Source organism: Chiloscyllium punctatum, chromosome 4 (genome assembly GCF_047496795.1).
Source record: "Chiloscyllium punctatum isolate Juve2018m chromosome 4, sChiPun1.3, whole genome shotgun sequence".
Lineage (NCBI taxonomy): Eukaryota > Metazoa > Chordata > Chondrichthyes > Orectolobiformes > Hemiscylliidae > Chiloscyllium > Chiloscyllium punctatum.
In genome coordinates this window covers 38,543,422-38,568,467 of record NC_092742.1, presented here as the reverse complement: position 1 = coordinate 38,568,467, position 25,046 = coordinate 38,543,422, and the positions used below count along the sequence as shown (strand labels likewise).

General features: G+C 40.2%; 2 protein-coding genes across 3 annotated transcripts in view; one reads left to right on the top strand and one right to left on the bottom strand.

Annotated features, from left to right (window-relative positions):
* The window catches only part of tpp1 (tripeptidyl peptidase I), a 35,079-nt gene extending 11,306 nt beyond the window's left edge, over positions 1-23,773 (top strand). Inside the window, exons 5-13 of the mRNA XM_072568450.1 lie at positions 2,616-2,737; positions 4,011-4,189; positions 4,812-5,010; positions 6,443-6,631; positions 9,504-9,576; positions 11,859-11,979; positions 13,904-14,062; positions 17,012-17,149; positions 23,618-23,773. Coding sequence (XP_072424551.1) covers positions 2,616-2,737; positions 4,011-4,189; positions 4,812-5,010; positions 6,443-6,631; positions 9,504-9,576; positions 11,859-11,979; positions 13,904-14,062; positions 17,012-17,149; positions 23,618-23,773 — 1,336 coding nt within the window. The remainder of the gene's footprint in view (positions 1-2,615; positions 2,738-4,010; positions 4,190-4,811; positions 5,011-6,442; positions 6,632-9,503; positions 9,577-11,858; positions 11,980-13,903; positions 14,063-17,011; positions 17,150-23,617) is intronic.
* A 501-nt stretch (positions 23,774-24,274) lies between these two features.
* fancm (FA complementation group M) overlaps positions 24,275-25,046 on the bottom strand; it is a 176,952-nt gene continuing 176,180 nt past the window's right edge. For both annotated transcript variants that reach the window (XM_072568440.1, XM_072568443.1), the window contains one exon: positions 24,275-24,430. In XM_072568440.1, coding sequence (XP_072424541.1) covers positions 24,286-24,430 — 145 coding nt within the window. In that variant the 3' untranslated portion in view covers positions 24,275-24,285. The remainder of the gene's footprint in view (positions 24,431-25,046) is intronic.

Sequence of the window (25,046 nt, the reverse complement as noted above, 5' to 3'; positions counted from 1 at the left end):
TTCTTGAGTGCTACCCGTCCACCTTTATGTAGCTTCATATTCTTTTTGAATTTTAAAAACCAATTGATATTCAAAAACCAATTCTTATCATTATGCAGCAGCATCTCTCTAATGGTTATTGGATCATTGTGCACCTTACTTTAATGTGCACCTTCAACTTATTTACTTTGCTATGATTCCTACACACATTTATATACAGAGCCTTTAAACTTTTTTGTGTTTTTGGTATCTTCGCAACATCCAGACTTGACGCTTGAGATATTCTGTCTCTCCGGCCATTCTGTGATCTCTTCCCATTGTGCTTTCCTGTCCTTGATTTGCTCTCTCTCTTTCTAAACTCGATCCCTCACTCCCATTATTTAATTTAAGGCTTTGTTTACTTCTCTAGTAGTGTGCTAGAAAACTGGGCCCAGCACAGCTCAGGTACTGCCCCTACTTTACCCAACATTTATGCGAGTGTCTCATGAACTAGAACCCCATTCTCTCACAACAGCCTTTCAGCTACATATTCATTTCACATTCCAGAGATCATTACCCTCAAGATCCTGCTCTTCAATTTGGTGCCTCATACCTCATACTGACTAAGCAGAATCTCTTTCTCAGTCCTGCTTATGTTGTGCCTACTTGAACCATCACAACTGGATCCTTCTCCTCCCCGTCTGAGCTCCTGTCCAGCCCTGAGCCAATGCTCCAAACTCTGGCAAAGGGTGGGTAACATCATAGAACTGGCTGCACAAAACAGTTTTACCCCCCTCACTATACTGTCCTCTAATATCACTACTCCCCAAACATTTTATTCACCTGCTTGAAGATGCTCTGAAGTATTTTCCTTCTAATTCAGCCTCTGAGGTATCTGCGCAGCAGTGACTATGCCAGCAACACTGGCAGATGTGGTCTCTTGGTGCAGCTTAGAGAGAACTTCAGTTCTCAATCCAGGTGCCCTGATCAGCCTGTTGCTTTTCATAGAACATAGAACATTACAGCGCAGTACAGGCCCTTCGGCCATCGATGTTGCACCGCCCTATCATACTAATCTGAAGCCCATCCCACCTACCCTATTCCATGTACGCCCATATGCCTGTCCAATGACGACTTAAATGCACTTAAACTTGGTGAATCTACGACCATTGCAGGCAAAGTATTCCATACCCTTACTACTCTCTGAGTAAAGAAACTACCTCTGACATCTGTCTTATACCTATCTCCCCTCACTTTAAAGTTGTGTCCCCTCATGTTTGCCGTCCCCATACTTGGAAAAAGGCTCTCCCTGTCCACCCTATCTCACCCTCTGATTATCTTGTATGTCTCTATTAAGTCACCTCTCAACCTTCTTCTCTCTAACGAAAACAGCCTCAAGGCCCTCAGCCTTTCCTCGTAAGACATTCCTTCCATACCAGGCAACATCCTAGTAAATCTCCTCTGCACTCTAACAGACCTTGCTTTTTCTCGCACAAGCAAGCACCTCAAACTTGACAGGTAATTTTCAGAGCTAAGACCCCTGCATGCTTATATTCTCTACCCTTGTCTTGCTTGTTGTTACAGCCTTCTTCCTGTTCCTTAATACTGTTGTGGACCAGGCCAGACCCCCTCAACTTATTTTAAGAAGGTAGCCTAGACCCTAACCTTTTCTTATTATAAAGGGGAAGATGTGAAGTGGGTGTTCCAGATGTGTTCCAACTGATCAAACCACTCAGCTTTAAGGAAAACAATTTATTTAAACACTACAGTTGAAACACTAATTAAAGAAAGAGGACTTTAGAATAACGTAACTATTGGAAAACTTAGCCGACCTGATACAGTAAGTATTACTAATTAACTGCTCCAATACAGTAACATCCCATAAACACACCCCTTGGCAAAATGGTAAAATCAAACACACAATCTTACAGGCAGGAGGCAACAACATCCAGAGAGAGATTTCAGAGAAAGTCAGGGGAATCCTTTACTGCAGCGTGCAACTCTGCTGGACTCCAACATCTTGTGACTGCTACAGCTAAAAGCAAATTAGGAAAAACCTGAACTGGGAGAACTAGCCATTCCTTGATCATTGTTAAACTAGACTTTTCAGCGCCTCTGCCTTTATGACTTCTCTTCTAAAAAAACAAGGACAAAATAACCTTTTGAAAGTGACCGCATCATCACAATACAAATAGAATTGGACAGCATTATCCAAAGTGTGTGACCATCTTTTGAAACAAAATATCCAGGTAACTCTTCCCCCTCCATGATGTATGACAGGGTGTTCAGTTCATCCCCTAATTCATTATTAATTGGAGTTCCTGTGGTTTTAGACATTTGCGAATGCGTGACTATTCTCTTCTCTTTCTGATAATTTAGTGTTTTTGTAGCAGCATAATAAAGGGCACAATTGAAAATGCTCCCAAGGTTGTAGCTCTTAAGTCTTTGATTCACATTTGAATAGGAAGGTTAGATCAGGTTGAGTTGAACACCAAATATGTAGGGAAATAATTGAACTGAGATTACATGAACCAGTGGGAGCTAAACATTTAATTGGTTTTCCTGCTATTAAACTTCACAAAAATTTGGTTTTGCAGTTCAAGAACTGTTTCTGAGTGAAGTTATGGAATTATTCTGTTTCTCAATCTGTGTTTCAGCACTGCTGAAAAGCTTTTACCTGGATCAGAATTTAATCGGTACACCAATGGCCGTCACATTTTGATAAGATCTCCAGTTAAGTATGAGGTTGCTGAAGAAGTTGCTGAACACATTGATTTTGGTGAGCTATTAAAATAGTAACCTTTGGATAATGTTGTGGATAAATGACATACTTCAGATACAGTACAATTCATTCTATCCTGTACCTGGCCGACTAATTGTTATAGTAGAACAGTTTTATTTTAAGCCAGTCAGCTGTCAGATTCAGGAACTTTCAAACCAAAGTGCTACTGACAAATACTGACAGAGGCAGAGTTTCTGATTTAAGATATGGAAGTCCTCTTCCCAAAGGGTAGAGTCTAAAACTTAACTTTTCCTCTTATCCATTCACAATGTCATTCATCTCATTTTCATTTTGAATTCACCATTACCTTCTTTTTGCTAATAAAAATGTGAAGCATCTATTTATTAAATACCTCTGCAGATTTATAATCAAATCTATAAATTGATGATCAATGGCATTCTAAAATCAATAGTGTTTTACTTTTTTAATTTAGTGTTCTTATTCTGCACCTTTTGTAATGTTCAGGTTCTGATTTCCCCTTCAGCTTTACCTATGATAACTCTGCATGAGTCCACTGATTTTAAAAAAACTATCTTAAGTAAGCCTAACTTATATTCAATTTCCAATTCTTGTTGCTTCTCCCCCAATATTAGCTCACTGATCTGATTTTTTTTTTCAATTGCTCATATTCAGCACAGCAGCACACACTTCTCTGTCAGTAGACTTGAAAAGACTATTTGAGGAAGGATCTTTTGTACACATTTTCACAATTCTATTTCTTTTCTCACTCTACCTGTTCGATAAAGATGTAATTAAAATTTTCTGGAACAGTAATTTGTTTATTATTGTTAATAAGTTTAATCGTACTTCAGATTTCTATCATAAATCTATATTACTTTCATATATGCTTCTCCCAGTTCATCTTTAAATTTGTATGTCTTTCACTGTTCCAAAGTATGCAGTAATTTTGTGGCACATCTGCTACATGCAATTGTCTAATAATCATCCTCTATGATTAGCCACTGTGAAATATCCTGAAGTACCACAGTACTAACCTGAATTGTGATTCCTTACTTGGACACTACTTAGCACCTGCCTTGCTTTAATACCAGGCTCCAGTATGCCCTAGCCTGCACAACCTTTCCTCAATTCTACACCTGTCTGTCCACTAAGTTCACTTTTCAATCTTTGCAGCAGGTCTGCTTCCATAACATCTGGCATTTATACAGCCACCTTAATGCAGTAACTTGTCCAAAAGAATGGGGAAGTTAGTGGGAAATATTGCTTTCATCATAAATTATTCTTTTTTTTTAAATTGTACTTGTTTTAGTTGGAGGTGTACATCGATTCCCTCAGAAAAAGACTGTGATAAGCAAGGCGTGGAAGGCTAGCCAGAATATAGAAGCAGACTTTCACTTGGGCGTGACACCAGCTGTCCTAAGAAAACGTTATAACCTTACTGCAAGTGCTGTTGGGTCTCACGAGAATAGCAGTCAAGCTGTGGCACAGGTAATGCTGTTAGTCTGACCATATCAAACCCACTGGTAAGCTGGACTTTCAATATCTCTGTTGTCTGTTAGTTGGAATAGTATTTTGTTCAAAGAAATATACATTGTGCCTCCTAAGGAAAACCACCACATCAGGTTTCAAATGACAGTATCATTGAGAAACGTTACCATACTGAAAGGGCATACACCGAATAGGAAAAAAATAAATTTATAAACAGAAACCAAAAATGTGCTGTTGATGGGGAGGAGCATTGATTTAGCAAACAGAGATCAGGGATTCAAAGATCACTTAGATACATGACCGACGTGGTTGGGGGGACTGGATTCGGGAATTTTCATTGGTAGAGCAAGGCCCCATAGGACCTTGGAGCCAAATTGATCTGAATTGAACAGGATAGATATGCTAATGAATAATCTAATGACCTAAGCATGTTATTTTGTACATTTATTTCTTTGATGTTTGATTGGTCTGGAAAATAAAATCAGACATTTCCTTTATTGAGCAACATGCATTTTTATTAAAGTGAGATGGTATTCAATTATGATAAACATGATACATGGCAGATTTACTGATCTGAATTCTGTTCCTATGAATTATTTGGATCAATTGTTTTATCCTTTAGTTCCTGGAGCAATATTTCCACCAGATGGACCTCTCTGAGTTTATGACATTATTTGGTAGCAGCTTTGTGCACCACAATAAAGTGAGTAAAGTGATTGGCTCCCAGGGCGGTATAAAGGCAGGTTTGGAAGCCAGCTTGGATGTGGAGTACATTATGAGTGCTGGTGCAAACATAACTACCTGGGTCTTCAGTAATACAGGTGGGTTTTGATTGCATTTCTAGGTATATCTTTGTAACCACTTGCATGAAGGATTAGCCAAACTATAAGCGTGCCCTTGTGAGTCATTTTATGTTTCAGAAAATCCTCAACCAAGCATGAGCCAACTCGGTTTTGTTTTTCTTTAAATCTAATGAAGCTTCAAGATATTTCTGCTTTTACACAGCTTATGATGCTGGTTAAATCAGTAGTTGGTCACATGGTAATGACATACAAAGTTCACGTGCATTTGTTATAAGTTGGGTAATATGTCCAATGTGGAAATAGCATTCACTTGAAACATTTTGGCTAAATATGTAATTATGAATTTGATAAACTCCTGAAGCAGCCAAGCTGCGTGCATAACAAATAATTTTAGAAATTTTGCCCTTTATCCTTTATCATTGTCCATTGATTAGAGTGAATCCGTAAAAAGAGGACACCGTAAACCTCCTTTCTTCTGGAAGTAAAAGATACTTGCTGAAATACTGTTCAATATTTACGCAACAATTTCACTAAGTTTGTGGAGAGTAATTTGTGGCTTTTAAAATATTGTTTTCAGCAGAAAGTAATTGAAGCAGAGAACAGTCTGTATCTTAAGAGTAGATAAGCATTGGAAACCGGCCCAGATTGGAGTGACTTGGCATTGCTGAATCAGTTAGAGATGGGATGGGGTAATGACCTGAGGATTGGGAGCTGAGCTTGCATTATTACTGAGACTACTGAGTCAGCCAGTGGTTTGAAGGAACTAAGCTTATTCAGCATCCTAAGTTAGGCAGTGATTCTGAAATTTGTAAGTTTCAAAAGAACTACTTCCCCAAACACACACATGATTCAGAATGCTTTTGTAACATGGCAGCCGGACAATCTGAAAAATCTTGTTAGATGCCATGAATGTCATCCATTCTGGGCAAGTGACGTGTACATGCAGAGTCAAATGTTTGAGTGAAGTTCAGTTCAGTTAATCTCCTTTAATGCTGACCTATTCAACCTCCTGCTAAGAAATGCAAGTTACTGTGATGACACTTTGGCTGAGTTCTTTTGTAAAGCAGTAGTCTCAAGGGACGGGACAGCACACCACATCTGTGCTTTTGAAAACAGCAACTTACTCCAGGTTATGTGACTACATTTTAATGCCATGCAGGTTCATGTGTGTTGGCAGATTGAAGTTTGTAGTTGGAAATTACTGTCACTGTGACTGACCACCATTCACTTTTGAGGGTTTAAGATTTGGTATGTTCAAGAAGATTGCAACATGAGTCAGTTCCTTTTCATTCATAGGTACTCCAGAACAATTGGTTGGCTAATCAGAAAGTGTTTTGATTGTCTTAAATTCTCCCTGCTCTAAATTAAACAATTTCTTCATAATTTTATCCCAATGTTTATTAGAATAGTTGCAAGGAAAAAGTAAATTAAATATTGTTGATCTCTGCAGGAAGACATGAATCCCAGGAACCCTTTCTAGATTGGATGATGTTACTGAGTAACATGTCATCAATTCCATGGGTCCACTCTGTCAGTTATGGAGATGATGAGGACAGTCTATCTTTGGCGTATTTGGACCGAATCAACATAGAGTTCATGAAGTCAGGTGTCCGTGGACTCACATTACTCTTTGCTTCTGGTAAGTGTTTTAAATTTTGTACAAAATAGCTTCTAAAGCGAGTTTTTCTTTCCACTTGTGTCTTCACATGATGTACTTGAACTTGGAATCAAGAGTGTCTTTTCTAAAAACTCAACACAACTTGCAGAACTCTGAGGTACAGAGAGATGTGGGTGACCTGAGACTGGGAGACAAATAGCAAATGGTACTTTATTGCAAGAGGAATAGAATTTGAAAGTAGGATGTTTTGCTACAGATTGATTGATGGGATCACATCTAAGGTGCTATATACAGTTTTGGTCTCTGTATTTAAGAAAAGATAAGTGGTTTAGAAGCTGCTTGGAGAAGGTTTAACTTGACTGATTCCTGGGATGAAGGAATTATCTTATGGAAAAGTTAGACAGGTTGAATCTGTAGCCATTGTAGCTGAGAAGAATAAGAGATTATCTTATTGAAGCAAATAAGATACTGAAAGAACTTTTTATTCGTTCAAAGGAAGTGGGCATTGCTGGTTGAGCATTGTCCATGCCTATTTGACCTCTAAGGTGGTACTGAGCTGTCGTCTTGACGGTGGATCTTGAAAGGATGTTTCCCTTTATGGGAGAGACTAAACTTAGAAAACAGTTTAAAAATAAGGGGTCTCCTATTTATGATGGAGATGAGGAAACATTTTCTCTGAGGATCATCTGTCTGTGGAACTCTCCTATTTTTAAAGCAGCAGTAGTTACATTCTTGACTGACATTAGTGTTGAATCATATCAAGAATATACTGAAAAGTGGAACTGAGGCCACAATCAGATCACCCATGATTTTATCAAATGTTACAGTAGGCTTAAAGAACTGAATGGCCTGCTCCTACTTCTAGTTCATTGGTACCATGTTAACTACTGTGTTGTTGTCACATTATTCGATACTTGGTTGGTGAAGTAGCAGGGAATTCGGTTAGCTTAAACATGTCATATGACATCAAGTTATAGTCCAATAGGTTTATTTGAAACCACAAGCTTTCGGAGTTCTGCTCCTTCATCAGGTTGAGTAAAGAGAAGAACACAGGCACATAATTTATTGGCAGAGAGATCAAAAGGTCACACACACGGTATGGTTGGAATGTTGACAGTCTGATTAATAAGTCTCTGCAGGTAATCAAAAGTGTTACATGGTGTGAGTAAAGTTCTGGATTAGTGGTGCTGGAAGAGCACAGCAGTTCAGGCAGCATCCAAAGAGCTTCGAAATCAACATTTCGGGCAAAAGCCCTTCATCAGGAATAAAGGCAGTGAGCCTGAAGGGTGGAGAGATAAGCTAGAGGAGGGTGGGGATGGGGAGAAAGTAGCATAGAGTACAATGGGTGAGTGGGGGAGGGGATGAAAGTGATAGGTCAGGGAGGAGAGGGTGGAGTGGATTGGTGGAAAAGGAGATTGGCAGGTAGGACAAAAGTCTGGACAAGTCATGGGAACAGTGCTGAGCTGGAAGTTTGGAACTAGGGTGAGATGGGGGAAGGGGAAATGAGGAAACTGTTGAAGTCCACGTTGATACCCTGGGGTTGAAGTGTTCCGAGGCAGATGATGAGGCGTTCTTCCTCCAGGTATCTGGTGGTGAGGGAGCGGCGGTGAAGGAGGCCCAGGCCCTCCATGTCCTCGGCAGAGTGGGAGGGGGAGTTGACATGTTGGGCCACGGGGCGGTGTGGTTGATTGGTGCGGGTGTCCCTGAGATGTTCCCTAAAGCGCTCTGCTAGGAGGCGCCCAGTCTCCCCAATGTAGAGGAGACCGCATTGGGAGCAACGGATACAATAAATGATATTAGTGGATGTGCAAGTAAAACTTTGGATGTGGAAGGCTCCTTTAGGGCCTTGGATAGAGGTGAGGGAGGAGGTGTGGGCGCAGGTTTTAGAGTTCCTGCGGTGGCAGGGGAAAGTGCCAGGATGGGAGGACGTGGACCTGACCAGGTAGTCACGGAGGGAACGATCTTTGCGGAAGGCGGAAAGGGGTGGGGAGGGAAATATATCCCTGGTGGTGGGGTCTGTTTGGAGGTGGCGGAAATGTCGGCAGATGATTTGGTTTATGCAAAGGTTGGTAGGGTGGAAGGTGAGCACAAGGCGTTCTGTCCTTGTTACAGTTGGAGGGGTGGGGTCTGAGGGCGGAGGTGCGGGATGTAGACGAGATGCGTTGGAGGGCATCTTTAACCACGTGGGAAGGGAAATTGTGGTCTCTAAAGGAGGAGGCCATCTGGTGTGTTCTGTGGTGGAACTGGTCCTCCCCTGGGAGCAGATCCGGCGGAGGCGGAGGAATTGGGAATAAGGGATGGCATTTTTGCAAGAGGTAGGGTGGAAAGAGGTGTAATCCAGGTAGCTGTGGGAGTCGGTGGGTTTGTAAAAAATGTTAGTGTCAAGTTAGTCGTCATTAATGGAGATGGAGAGGTCCACGAAGGGGAGGGAGGTGTCAGTGATGGTCCAGGTAAATTTAAGGTCAGGGTGGAATGTGTTGGTGAAGTTGATGAATTGCTCAACCTCCTTGCGGGAACACAAGGTGGCGCCAATGCAGTCATCAACGTAGCGGAGGAAGAGGTGGGGAGTGGGGCCGGTGCAATCACGGAAGATCAACTGCTCTCCGTAGCCAATGTCGATTTCGAAGCTCCTTGGGTGCTGCCTGAACTGCTGAGCTCTTCCAGCACCACTAATCCAGAATCTGGTTTCCAGCGTCTGCAGTCATTGATTTTACCCCAGTGTGAGTAAAGTGTCAACTGAATTACAAATGAAGAGACGACCTATAATATGATTAACTGAGACAGATAAATTAAAATTAAGGTGAAAGTTACTAAACTTTAAACTTTCAGTTGTAAAAGCTCATGAAAGGCGTGATGCCAGTTAAATTTTAACACTCATTTGCCTTATGGACAGGTGATGATGGTGCAGGCTGCAGAGAAGTTCGAAGAGGAATAAATACCTTCAGACCAAGCTTTCCTGCATCTAGGTAATGTCCCAATACACTGTGCAGCTTCCTAATGGGGGGGTAGGTAATATTCAGTCAGCTACTTACTTTGCATCATTAAAACGAATGAGTTTTATAGCTCATAAATATTCATTTTACTTTTCCTGAACCACAAGTGACACTTGAAATTATATTTATCATTTCAAAATCCATAATTATTCTCCAGCAATAATTTAATTCATTCATTAACATTCTAGGTAAAGCTTGAAATGCTGAGTTTATTCTGATCTAATATGTTTATTGAAGAACTGTGAATTCTAATATGCCAAACTAGAATTTGTAAAGATCAGAAACAGTGCACTGGCAGTCCAGGGCACGGAAAAGCATAGATCAATATTGTTGTTCACAATTTCCATTGCTTAGCTTGCCAGTAACATGTCAGAGGTGAAATGTTTGCCCACACTAAGGGAACCAACATTGATAAGATTCATCCCCTGCACCCTGATCTAATTATTGGTTACAGCACGACACAGCCAGATAACCAGTGGAAGGGGCTGGCATGTCATGACTAAATCAGAAGAAACTAGAGTAGGAAAGCCAGGAGGAAATAGAACATAGAACATAGAAAAATACAGCGCAGTACAGGCCCTTCGGCCCTTGATGTTGCGCCAACCGAAGCCTACCTAACCTACACTAGCCCAATAACCTACATATGCTTATCCAATGCCCGCTTGAATAACCATAAAGAGGGAGAGTCCACCACTGATACTGGCAGGGCATTCCATGAACTCACAACCCGCTGAGTAAAGAATCTACCCCTAACATCTGTCCTATACCAACCTCCCCTTAAAGCTGTGTCCCCTCGTAACAGCTGACTCCATACGCAGAAAAAGGTTCTCACTGTCAACCCTAATCATCTTGTACACCTCTATCAAATCGCCCCTAAACCTTCTTTTCTCCAATGAGAACAGCCCCAAGTGCCTCAGCCTCTCCTCATACGATCTTCCTACCATGCCAGGCAACATCCTGGTAAACCTCCTCTGCATCCGTTCCAGTGCCTCCACATCCTTCCTATAGTATGGCGACCAAAACTGTACACAATACTCCAGATAAGGCCGCACCAGAGTCTTATACAACTGCAACATGACCTCAGGACTCTGGAACTCAATTCCTCTACCAATAAAGCCCAGTACGCCATATGTCTTTTTCACAGCACTATTTACCTGGGTGGCAACTTTCAGAGATCTGTGTACAATGACACCAAGATCCCTCTGCTCATCCACACTACCAAGTAGCCTGCCATTAGCCCAGTAATCCATCTTCTTGTTACTCCTACCAAAGTGAATGACTTCACACTTAGCTACATTGAACTCCATTTGCCACCTTTCTGCCCAGCTCTGCAACTTATCTATATCCCGCTGTAACCTGCCACATCCTTCTTCGCTGTCCACCACTCCCCCGATTTTTGTATCAAAATATCAGGAAAAATCTTTCAATTGGCAGCCAGAGTGATTTAAGGCACCAACCCAAAGCCAAAATAAAGTCTCAAATCATTTCTAACTCAGCCTTCAATTGAATTCAGCTGGGGGGGAGGGGTGCAGAGTGGTGGTAGTTACCCACCACAGAGGCACAAGAATGAGACAGAAAATCTTTGTGTAGTCAAGCTCCTATTTCCATCCCCCAACTGGTTAGTCAGTTCAGTGCTTGTTATAGCTTGCCCTTTGTTGCTGAACATTGATTTGAGGTGGTATAATTAACCTGATTTGAACATTTAAACAGGCTGCCATCAGATATGAATAAGTGAGATATGGGAAGTTAGGCTTGAAAGTCTATCTCAAAATCAAAGCAGGTGGGTCTGGGGGTTACAGGAATATTGAAGAATGCAGCCAATATTGTAAAATAGTACTAAGAAATACAAATTTTGACTATTTGAATCAAAAACAGAAATTGCTGGAAGTACCCAGCAGGTCTGACAGCACCTGTGGACAGAAAGCAGAATTAACATTTTGAGTGCTGTGGCACCCCCTACTGTCACTATTTGCTCTGATAGTTAATACAGTCTTTAGGCAAGATGATATGATCAGTCAGTTGAGGATCACTGCAGTGTTTTATTCAGTTGTGTAACCATTTATTATGTAACTTCTAACTTTTATTTTCGTCAGTTATATCCATGCAGAAGGCATCACTTTAAGGTCACTAATTGTTGTAGAAGTTATTAAAATGATGGCTTTCAGAAAAAGATCATATCATAGAAAATGCCATTGGAATAAAAATGCTTATTGTATGTGCTGCCCAGCCATAACCAATTACTAAACTTCTTTCAGTCCATATGTCACAACTGTGGGAGGAACGTCTTTCAAGAATCCCTTTCAAATTACATCGGAGGTCACAGATTACATCAGTGGTGGTGGATTCAGTAATGTGTTTAAGATGCCAGACTATCAGTTAAGTATACCTTTTGATTACTAGGTTGGTGTTCTTTTACTGAAGATGGCTTTCTATTCCCACATGATGTAGACTTAGGTTCACCCAAAATAGGTTCATGTAAAGATATGTAGCTCAGGTGCCAGTTGCAGTTGTTGTGGGTATGTTCGCCGAGCTGGGAATTTGGATTGCAGTGACAATGTCCCTAGTAAGGGGACAAAATGTCTGCAATCTAAATTCTCAGCTCTACAAACCTACCCACAACAACTGCAGTCAAATAGATACAGGAAGTTAACCCATTTTAATAATGTAATGGTACTGAAGGTACAATGTAGGCAGCATGTCAGACAGGATAATGATGTGGCAGCAATAATTAGGACCCCTCACCTGCCTCCAGTTCAAGAAAGGCAGTATGGTTTTATGGTTTCAGATGTGAAATGAGCCGTTCCTGCACCTTGTGCTACATCTGGGATCTTGGAACATCATTGTTCCTTTGGCAACCAAAGTGAATAACTAAAGTGAGTCTTTTCAGGCTGAAAGACATTGCTTGTGCCTCTCAAATAAAGCCTAAACACTGTAAGAGTCATAGTCATTGACTCATGGATGTTTACATATATGATTGGGAATACTTGGGGCTGGGGTGCTTAATCTACACAGTGACCACTAAGAGATAAAGTGAAGAGCTCGGAGATGCAGCTGGTCTAATCTATGACTGTGCATGCAGAGACAAACACCCAATGACCTGGAATGCTGCTGCCAGGACATGTGTGTATGTAAGTAGGCACTGTATGTGCATAGAGCATGAACTGAAGTTTGAGGGTCTGCTGTCCCAGGGGGCAACTCATGACCTGGAGTCGCTAGGTACACAACTTGACTTTCATAACAGGAATTGGTGCTGCTTGGTTTTTTTTCTGTGCAGCCCATGGCAGAATCGTTAAGTGCACAGAAATTTCATGAGATCAGGTACTAATGCATGCAAATAGACCTGTCACCATTCATGAATGAGGTTCTCATCTCCCCATTTAAAACTTGAATGTAATATTCGATTCTGTTTTCTTAATATCAACAACCTTGTTTTTCTGATCTTCCCATAGTTTCCCGACTGATTCACCCTTGCCCATGTTGTTCAGGTGCTGAGAAAATTCACCCCAATGTGTCTTTTGCTTCTTCAATGTTCAACATATGCATGTTGTTCAACCATGGGGTCACAGTTATACAGCATGGAGACAGACCCTTTGGTCCAACTTATCTATGGCAACTGCATATTCTTAATCTAGTCCCATTTGCCAGCATTTGCCTATATCCCTCAAAACCATTCTTATTTATATACTCATCCAGATGCTTTTTAAATGTAATTGTACTACCTTTACTACCACATCTAGCAGCTCATTCTGCACATGCACTGCCCTCTGTGTGAAAAAGTTGTCGCTTGGATCTCTTAAATCTTTCACCTTAAACCTGTGCCTTCAGGATGAATAGTTAAGGTCTTTTCCTCAATCTTTGATTTTATAAACGTTTTGGAAGTCACTCCGCAGCCTCTGACATTCCAGGAAAAACAGCCCGAGCCTATTCAGTTTCTCCCCGGAGCTCAGATCTGCCAACATCCTTTGTAAATCTTTTCCGAACCCTTTCAAGTTTCACAACATCTTTTCTACAACACGGAGACAAATATCAGGGATATGAAATGTTTTGAATTTGAATTTTCATCATTGCACTTTTGCCAATGAGCAGTCATGCATTGGAGACCAAAGAGTCCAATGATTAATTTTATTAACCAGTTCTCAAAACAAACTCAGGATAAAATACTCAATTATCTCAAAGATATAATGTTCATTAAAAGGTGTGAATCAGTTTTAAAAATCTACATTTCTCTTGAAATTGATATAAATAGATCTGTTATATAGTTGCAAATAAATGATGGGTAATATTCAAATTAATTTTACAGGCTGCTGCTGTGAATTCTTACCTCAGAAGGATGAAATCACTTCCCCCAGCTACATACTATAATGTTAGTGGCCGTGCCTATCCTGATGTAGCAGCTCTATCCGATAACTACTGGATTGTAAGCAACCTAATCCCAATTCCATGGATTTCTGGGACGTCAGTAAGTTAATTTATTTTACACTCTGCAAAGAATCTCTTTCCAAACCCACAATTGTATGTGAGCAGTTGAGGTTGTGCGTGAGGCCCCATTATGCACAGGCTTATTTTATTTTTCTAGTCTTAGTTCACTGGGAGTTAGGGGGAAAATATCTTTAAATTACCTCAGGACTGAATGGATTACTTCAAACAATTGGAAATTCAACTGGAAGATCAGTGAATAGGAGAGGGCAGTCATGCTGCAACTGCGATGTTGGAATGAGGCTAGTAAGGAATTTATGCAGAAAGTTCAGAACTCCTCATCAGCATTGTGCTTCTCTATTTTGAACCTGGATAGAAAAGCACAGTGACCACGTAAAGTAACATTTTCATAAAACGGATTTAAAAAAACAATTTTCCAGATGTATAGGAGTTGGGAGGTCATGTTGCAGCTGTACAGGATGTTGGTTAGGCCACTTTTGGAATATTGCATGTAGTTCTGGTCTCCTTCCTATCGGAAGGATGTTGTGAAACTTGAAAGGGTTCAGAAAAGATTTACAAGGACTTTGCCAGGGTTGGAGCATTTGAGCTATAGGGAGAGGCTGAATAGGCTGGGGCTGTTTTCCCTGGAGCGTCGGAGGCTAAAGGGTGACCGTAGAGATTTACAAAATCTTGAGGGGCATAGATAGAATAAATAGAAAAAATATTTTTCCCTGGGGTGGGAACTAATGGGCATAGTTTAGGGTGAGGGAGAAGTTATAAAAGGGGAACTCAGGGGCAACTTTTTCATGCAGTGGGTGGTGCATGTATGGAATGAGCTGCCAGAGGAAGTGTGGAAGCTGGTACAATTCAACATTTAAAAGGCATTTGGATGGGTATATGAATAGGGAAGGTGTAGAGGGAAATGGGCCAAGTACTAGCAAATGGGACTAGGTTAGGTTAGAAATATCTGGTCAGCATGGACGAGTTGGACTGAAGGGTCTGTTTCTGTGCTTTACGTCTCTGACTCAATGTAGATTTACAGTTTTACAGCATGTCCATGCTGGTGAACAAACGCCTCTCTAGTCCCATTTTACTTCACTTGCCCTATAATCTTTATCAAAATTATTTGGAGATATTATTACTCACCTCTAAAGCAGGTGGGATTTGAAGTGGGCCTCCTGGTCCAAATGTAGGGGCACTACAACTGCAATGCGAGAGTCCTTTTCCCTTAGCTTTGAATGCTCTATTTCTTCAAATGATCATTGAAATACTTCTGTAAATATTTTTCATGGCTTCTGCTTCCAACACTCTTTTCAGACAGTGGGTCTAGGCACACACTGCTCTCTGGGTGAAAAATGTCTTCCTTAAATCCTCTTTCAACCCATAGTCTTAAATCTATGACCCATGGTTATTGACCCCTGTGCTAAGGGGGAGAAATGTCTTCCTACCTATGTCCTCCATTTTGTGCACCTCACCCAGCACCCCCTCAAGCTTCTCTGCTCCAAGGAAAATGACCCCAAACTACCAAGTCTGTCTTCATATTTTAATTGTTCCATCCCAGGTGTCCTGGTGAGTCTCATCTGCACTCTGTCTGAGGGTCTGGTGACCAGAACTGCACTTTGTTCTGCAGCTATGGCCTAACTAATATCTTTACTCCATCATAAACTCAATTATCTGCTCATAAAGGCATTTGCCTCCTTAATCATTTTGCCTACTTGTCCTATTGCCTTGAAGGAGCTGTGCCCATGCCAACCAAGATCCCTCTGATCCTCTGAACGTCATAGGGTGCTCCCATTCATAGTGTCTTCTCTTGCCTTGTTAGCCCTCCCAAAATATATCACCTCACACTTTTCAGGATTCATTCCATTTGCCATTGTTCATAACATTATCTATTATATTTTATATTTTATCTTCATGCAAACTTTATACTAGCATCACAAGTCAAGCTAATTTTGAAATGTGAGATGGGAAAGATTTGATTTATTATTGTCACACGTACTGAGATACATTTAAAAAATATTGTCTGGAATGCAAGCAACACAAATCATACCTTACATAAGTACATCATGGTAATGAAACCAAATGCAGAGTTTGTATTACAGCTACACAGAAGGTACAGAGAAAGATCAAGTTATTTATGAAAGATCCATTCAAATGTCCGATAACAGCAAGGAAGAAGGTGATTCTGAATCTGTTAATATTTTCAAAGTTTTGTATCCTCTGCCTTACAGAAGAGGGTGGATACAGTACAACTGAAGTGGAAGGGGTCTTTGATTATGTTGGCTACTTTCCCGAGGCATTGAGATGGAGTCAATGGAAGGAAAGCTGGTTTGCATGATGTATTGGGCTACATTCACAACTTTCTTGCAGTTGTGGGAAGAGCATTTTCCTTACCACACTGTGAAGCATCCAGATAGGATGCTTTCTATGGTGCATGTATAAAAACTGGTAAGAGTCTTTGTAGACATGCTGAATTTCCTTTGCCTTCTGAGGAAATAGAGGCATTGTTGTGCTTTCTTGACTGTCGCAACAATGTGGATAGACCAGGATAGATTAGTGTTGTTTACTCCTAGAAACTTGAAACTCTGTACCATCTCCACCTTAGCACCATTCATACAGAGTGTGTTCCTCTAATCTGCTTCCCAAAGTCAATGACCACCTCCTTCATTTTGCAGACACTGATGGAAGAGATTGTTGTGTTTACACCATTACACCCCTTTCTGTACTCTGTCTCGTCTTTGTTTAAGATATGACCCACAATAGTGTTTTCTTTGACAAACTTGTAAATTGAGATTTGGGAAGCTGTTATATAAAAATTATCACGAAAGTCAAAGATCGAGTTTATCCACAAGGTCCATGTTCATCATATTTCGAGTTCAATCATTGCTATGGATTGGTACATTGACTGAATTCATGAAGATCTGGAAAGCTAATTAATTTGCCAAATGACTTTTTATTTAATGGAATTGCGTAACTTTGTTTTTCTCTGCAGGCCTCAACCCCAGTCTTTAGTGGGATCTTGGCCCTCATAAATGATCGCCGGTTCCAGAAAGGTCTTCCAGCTCTTGGTTTTGTTAATCCATTGCTTTACAGTTTACAGGAGAAAGGCATAACTGGAGCATTTTTTGATGTAAGTGAAAACAAGATTATTAATTCTAAATTGCTGCCACCTCTTTATTGCCTGATATTTTAATTATTAATATGTATTGTGTTCCATAAGGCAATGCCCTGGCTCTTTGTAGTTGTCAGTGATTCAGGTATAAATAGGGGTTTAGAGACTGATTATAAAATTGGAGAATGAACAAATATTTCTGTGGTTGTTAGTGAGGAAGAAGGCTTTAGAAGAGGCTGATAATCAGGAATACTTTCTTTCGCCTTTATGAAATTAAGGGCTTTTGCCCGAAACATCAATTTTCCTGCTCTTCGGATGCTGCCTGACCTGCTGTGCTTTTCTAGCACCACTCTTGACTGATAATTGGGACATATGAAATTAAATCTGAGGGCTCTGATAACAAACTTTCTACAAATATTTAAATCGGAAGAGAGTAACTAAAGCTGGTGTTAATCTTTTGAGAGAAAGTCTGAATACAAGAAAATGGTGGGACTTTAGTTATTTTCATAGTAGAAGACTTCGAAATCAAAGATGTGCGAAAATCAAGAAGTGAATAGTGTAACTCAAAAGGAACACTGTCACTCAAAACACATTACAGGTTCAAAAACTTAATGAAACTCTCAGTAGCAGAGCTCCATGCCAGGGTATTCTGAAAGGGGAGGGCAAACAGATTGTGGTACAGACCAGCACCAACAACACAGGTAGAAAAAGGAGAATTTAGGAAGTAGATGAAAGAACAGCACTCAAAAGTTGGTAATCTTAGTGTGGTGACTAGAACTGTACACAGTTCTCCAGCTCTGGTATAACCAAAGTTCCATACAGCTCTTCTAATCTATGTCACAACTACCTTACTAACCTATCCTGCTACCTTCAGAGATCCGTGAACAAGCACCCCAACATTCCTGTATTCCACTGAGCTTCCTAGTGTTGTGCCATTTATTGAGTACTTCCAAACTGAATTAACTTACATTTATCAGGGTTAAATTCCACCTGCCATTAATCTACAATGTGGGGACAGAAAGAGTTTAATGAGAACTAGCCAAATCAACCAGAGTGCACAGAGAACAGATGCTTAGTGTTACAACAGGGGGTAAACCCCTTTGCTAATTTAAACCAGCTACACAGAAAAAGTTCACCTCACGTCTTAATCTGTTAAAATTCGAGAGGCAAAGAACTATGCCAGAGGTCACTATTTCAATTAAATCCGTGATTACATTCTTACGACCTGCAACATGTACGATATATCAATTAAAAGTCTGTGGCATAAGACTGCAACAACATAGTCTCATATCCTTGTCTTCAGAGTTACAAGAATGCACGTCAGTCTCCGACACATTAATGTGTAGGTCATGAACAAAATGTTGTAAGGCAAGGCCAGTACCAAACTCAATAGTTCTTTTTTTTTTGATCGTGGAGGATATAGAGTTTCTTTGAAAAGTAACCAACTGGCAATTCAATCCCATCCTCATCTTCCTGTAGCAGTACAGCTCCAACTCCAATGTCACTAGCATCAATGGCAACTTAAAGGTTTGGTGTAGCTGAAACTGGTGTGGTGGTTAATAATGCTTTCAAATGGTCGAATGGCTCCTAGCATTGTTTGGTCCAATCTTGGTATTGGATAGAAGTCAGATTTTGTAATGACGTTAACCTCCAATAATCCACACACAATTGTTGCCTCTTGTCCAGTTTGGGAACTAAGACGATCGGCAAACTCCACTTGCTCTAACTCAGTTGTTAAGCATTGTCTCCACCTCCTTCCGGACTTGTCTGGCTTTGAAAGGATTAAGCCCACAGAGAGCAGTATTTATGTAGAACAGCATTAGTCCTCCCCATCTAATTCTTAGATGTCCTCATACTGCCATAACAAACCTTTCAACTGCATTCTATGCTCCCGAGAGTGCTGTATACCTAAGCTATCCATAACCTCCTTAAACAACCTAGCAGTAAAGTTTGACCCTTGGTCCAGCTGAATCTCTCTGGGTAGCCCATACCAGAAGAAGAAAGCTAACAACTCCTCTACCACCCTTTTTGCCTTGATACTGTTAGGGAATTGCCTCTGGAAATCTGGTAGACACATCCATTATGGTTAACAAGTACTGGTTCCCACTTCTAGTTTTGTGAGGGGACCTACACAATGAATTATAACCAGTGTGAAAGGTTCTTCAAATGCAGGAATTGGCAACAAAGGTGCTGGTTTTGTTACTGCCCTTGGCTTATCTCCCATTTAGCATGTATGACACATATGGCAAGAGTTAACCACATCCTTGTGCATTCCAAGCCAATAAAAATGTTTTTGTACCTGAGCCGGAGTCTTTCATACCCCTCTGTGATCACCTACAGGTAGTTCCTGTCTATACTACTGGCAACATAATCTGGTGCATTTCAGCCTGTTTCACCTCTGCACTAACTGCCGTGGTCTCCATTTCCATCTTAGGATGCTATCTTTCCAAAAATAACCTTTGCCTCCTTTTCAGAGTACGCATCCACATCTGTATCTTTTATGATCTTGTCTTTCTGTTGCAAATCCCTTAGCCTTTCAGGACTCAACACTTCTGTCTGACCCTCTGCCTGTTCAGGTTTTTCCTGCACCATTAAATCAAAAAGGGTGTTCGCTAACTGAACCTCAACTCGTTCATCTTACTCTTAAGTCACAGCATGAAGCAAAAACTAATGATAGTGGGATCTGGTTACTACACAGTCTGGGAAAAATACCAGAATATTTTTCTTTTAAATCCTCAGTTTCTTGGTCATCTTTGGGCTTCTCCACAACACAGGATATCACTCCCATCTTGGATCCTGCTAAATCATCCCCAAGAACAAACTGGATTCCTGGAACTGACACTCTGCCAATCACTCCCACTTACTTCCCTCGAAATTGAGTTAGTATTCCAACCTGGTCTTACATAGGGGAATGCTAAATTTCTGTCCCATCTATCCCACAAATTACCACACTGTCTGGTAATGGATCAGAAAAGGTGAAAATTTGTTCATCTCTTACTAATAGAGACTGGCTAAATTCTTTAACTCAAAATTATAACTACTTGTCCTTCTCATCCTGTTCTTTATAAAGAATTCACCTGAGTAAGCTTAACCCACAGAGATCAGGTACTAAGTCCATACCCAGCCCAAGTAGGCTGTGCACTCTCCTACAGCTACTTGGCTGTTCTTGGGGTCTCCTTTACTAATGCCACTGGCTTAACTTCTTTTACCACGTCTTTTCCCACAGTGCCTTTCTTTAACTACCAGCACTGTGACTTTACAAATCCCACTTTACCACTGTTGGCACACCTGAGGCCTTTCACCTCTTTTCCACCCTCTTGGGCTTCTTTTTTAAACAGGTGGTGAACTCTTCACAGTGTACTCTACTCTTTCTTTCGTGGTGGAGGAAACTTCTATCCCTCACAGGATAAAATTCTGGCTGGAAGCTTGTCTTATGCACTGCTGCCCTTCTCACTTCCTGAACTTTCTGTTAATCTACATGAATTCTTATTATCTCTGGAAGTGAGTTTTTAAACTGCTCCAACAGAATACTCTCTGATCCTCATGGGTCCTCTCCATCTTTAAAGCCCGGACCCGGCTATCAAAATGACTATGTTTAATTCTTTCATACTCAACATAAATTCTGACCTGGTTCCTTCTTTATGTTTTTAAACAGCTGTCTATACGCTTCTGGTACCAAATCATAAGCTCTTAAAAGAGCTCGTTTGACCTCTGTCATATGAGGGATCAAGAGATTATGAAGTGTGGCAACTACCTCACTAAATCTACCTACCAGTTTCGTCTGAAATGGCATTACCCATAAATCCTCTGACCACTATCTGCCTAGCCAATTTTTCACATGAAATAAAGGAGGCTTCAACATCTTTCTCAAAATATGACAGTGTTTTGACATATTCGTGTAGATCACTACCTTCTATTTTAATCTGCATCCTGTTAACTTGAGGTTGTGACTTAGTCAGTAAAGTCAAGTTCAAATTCTCTCTTTTTCCAACTCCATTTTCCTCAAATGTAATTTAAGTTTTTCTAACTCTACTGCACTTGTCTGTTTATCTGACACACTTAAGTGTTTGAGTGACTCCCTTACAATTTCAGCTTTACTTTTATTCTTGGTTAAATCGAAATCTAACTTCTTTGCTCATTCTAAAAGTTTGGCCTATTTCTTTAACTTTTTTGGCAAATCTGAGAATCATCTTCAAACCCCAGAACCTCTCTAGCAATTTTAAGAGCCATTTTTCTCACTTTTAATGTAGGGCGGCACGGTGGCACAGTGGTTAGCACTGCTGCCTCACAGCGCCAGAGACCTGGGTTCAATTCCCGCCTCAGGCAACTGACTGTGTGGAGTTTGCACATTCTCCCCGTGTCTGCGTGGGTTTCCCCCGGGTGCTCCGGTTTCCTCCCACAGTCCAAAGATGTGCAGGTCAGGTGAATTGGCCATGCTAAATTGCCCGTAGTGTTAGGTAAGGGGTAGAGGTAGATGCAGGGGTAGGGGTGGGTTGCGCTTCGGCAGGGCGGTGTGGACTTGTTGGGCCGAAGGGCCTGTTTCCACACTGTAAGTAATCTAATCTAATCTAATTTAACCAACCACAAGTCACTGAAATTTAAATAAAACACAGGTGAGATAATTTAAGATCTAGAACGCTAATCTGCAAGCATTTAAATCTGCTGGGCTTTTTCATACTCCAAATCTATTCAAACCTGTCCAAATTTCAGTCTGGATTTGTCGAAACCTATTCAAATCGTGGATGAGAGCCTGCAAACAGTTACGACACTGAGTAAACCTCTCTGCTAATTTAAACCAGCCACACAGAAAACGTTCACCTCACGCTGTAATCTGTTAAAAATACAAGAGGCAAAGAACTATGCCAGAATGCATCCAACCAGAGCTCTATCAACAAACACATTGACTTGGACCCCATTTACCACCCTGAGAAAAAGAACAGGAAATGACATCACCAACCCAAAAAAACCCAAACATATAAGTAGAAAGCAGGAAACATCAGCAGTGCTTCATCCGGAGGCTCACTGAAGATGTTACCTAGTAGGGTGACGAAACATCTGAAAATGAACCTTCCAGCTCAACGAACCAAGCCTACATAGAGAAGCTCAACCTGAGCTACAGATCTTCTCAAAACCTGCCAATATTAAAACCAACAACTACTTTTTCTTAAACCTATCTTTTATCTCCTACTAACTAGTCCGATGTTTAAAAAATCAGATTAAGGTTTTTGTTTAAAAATCACGTTTCAAAAAACCAGTCAGCTTTGTCAATTCTCCTTTTGTAGATTTTCTGTAGGTCTGTTTCGATGTTCTGCACAAACTTATAGACAGTTACCTTTCAAAGAGCTGTTCTGTTAACAGTTTGTACTTGTTGGTAGCTTCTCCTTCTAACTGTTCAAAATGTCTGGTTTTATTATCAAAATACTAAATTCAAATTTGATTGGATTTTGGTATCTTGTGGTATAATTTAAACTGATTGGCCGAATTTGAATTTATTTTTGTTTCCCAAGCGTTACATTCTTACTTTATTCAGATCTCTCTACTTTGTCAGTCCTTGTTAGCTTTTCAACTCTCAAAGGTACGGTACACCACTACATTTTCATAACATTAGGTAAATTTGTCAAAGCAGTGGGGCACATTTAGGAAAGTAGTAGGGAGAGTATGGGTCCAACAAATCCTGTGTACCCTGCAGATGGGACAAAGGAAAACAAAGGGTTATGTAAATACTGAGGGCAGAAAACAGCAGAAGCCCTCAAAGTACAGAATGTGCAAGGGAAAACTGATGAAAGGATGAGTAGGGCCCATTTAAGGACCACAGTGGTAATTTGTGCGTGGAGCCAGAAGATGCAAGTAGGAGTCTAAACGAGTATCTTGTATCGGTGTTCACTAGTGAGAGGGATAATGTGGATATAGAAAATTATACTTAAAGAAGCTAGCATAGACAGAGAGGAAGTTCTGAGTGGACTGGCAGGCTTAAAATTAGAAACATCTCCAGGGCTGGATGAAACCAAGCATCACAGGAAGAGTTTTGATTAGACTCCCCTCAACACTTACACACAAGAAAATTATTCAGTTTAATGGGTATCTACTTCGCTGTATAATGAATAAAATGTTCACATTGGCAAAATTGCTTAAACAAAAGCTTAGTCTTCCCCAAAATCGCAGTATTGTGTTTAAATTCAGAACACAGATAATGGAGTTTAATAGAACTCAAAGTTGAACCAGGACAGATACACTTCATTGCTCTGTAGTACTGGAATTATCACCTGCCTAATAACTCATTAAGATCTAAGCATAACATTATAAAGTAGAAGCAAATTAATTATTCAAAGTTAATCTGGAGAAATACCTTTAACTTTCAAAGAGCACAGTACAACACATTAAAGGCTGGAAAATAGTATTAAAATACCACTTTGAAAATGTTATATTTAGAAGTGTTCCTGTTACATTGCTAATTGTGAATTCTCAATTTTCTCTTTAAATCATAAGGTAACTACAGGATGCCAGTTGGGCTGTCTGGATGAAAAAGTTGAAGGGCAGGGATTCTGTGCTTCTCAGTCTTGGGATCCTGTGACAGGTTGGGGGACACCTAACTATCCAGAACTACTCAAGGCATTCCTTGCAGGCAAATTGGCTGATCCATAACCTGAATCAAGTATTTAACAATTTGAATGTAAACTAGATGCTGTTTCGGACCTCCATTTTGTGTGTGTGTCGAGACCATTAGTGTTTATTTACAGAAATTGATGGAAACAATGTTTTTTTGGAAAGAAACTGCAAATAAGGATGAAGAGTCAAATGAGTATTGTATTTTTCAGAGCTGCTTAATATTTATCGATGCCACCAACAATGTTTGAGTAACAGTTTAATCAAAATAGAGTTAATATTGAATTCATTAAGTTAAATAACTGAGCAAATATGAAACATCTTAAATCTAAAGATATCTAAATTAAGCACTCAATCTAACGGATTTTGTAACTAGTTGTTCGTCTGACTAAATTTACTTGATTTTTTAAGTTATAGGTCATTGAATGATAATATTTGAATATGCTGATAAAATTCTGTTGAAAGATTTTATTTACATAATTTATACATCAGTTATGAAGCACTACGGAAATAAAGTGCATTTAAAGATGCCCACATTACGCCAATTATATTTATAGCTGTACATTTTGTTTATGGTTAGATAGTCCAAGATGATCAGGTACCATTTGTCGATCAAATACATAGTGAAGGTATCGGTAGATTTCTTCAGCTCGGCGGTGACTAACCTTTCCTCGAGATGCTATTTCATCCACTGAACTAGAATGAATGAAAATAATAACATTAACTATAAATTTATCAAATAAAAAGGACTTTCACAACAAATAAAATGCATACCTCAAGAAGTGTAATACCAATGTAGTATACAATAGTTTAAAAATATTAAAATTCTTTAATCAACTAATAAATAATAAAATAAACTTTGACATCCTGGATTTTTTTCAATGCACAATTGTACCTTGTTTTTAAAAGTAGTCACCACTAGGAGAGATGTGTAACGAGGAAGACAACATGAAGAATCAGAGATGTACAACATGGAAATAGATAGATAGATAGAACATTACAGCACCGCCCTCGATGTTGCGCCGACCTGTCATACCAATCTGAAGCCCATCTAACCTACACTATTCCATGTACGTCCATATGCTTGTCCAATGACAACTTAAATGTACTTAAAATTGGCTAATCTACTACCATTGCAGGCAAAGCATTCCATACCCTTACTACTGTCTGAGTAAAGAAACTACCTCTGACGGCTGTCCTATATCCATCACCCCTCAATTTAAAGCTATGCCCCCTTGTGCTTGCTGTCACCATACTTGGAAAAAGCTCTCCCTGTCCACTCTATCTAACCCTCTGATTATCTTATGTCTCT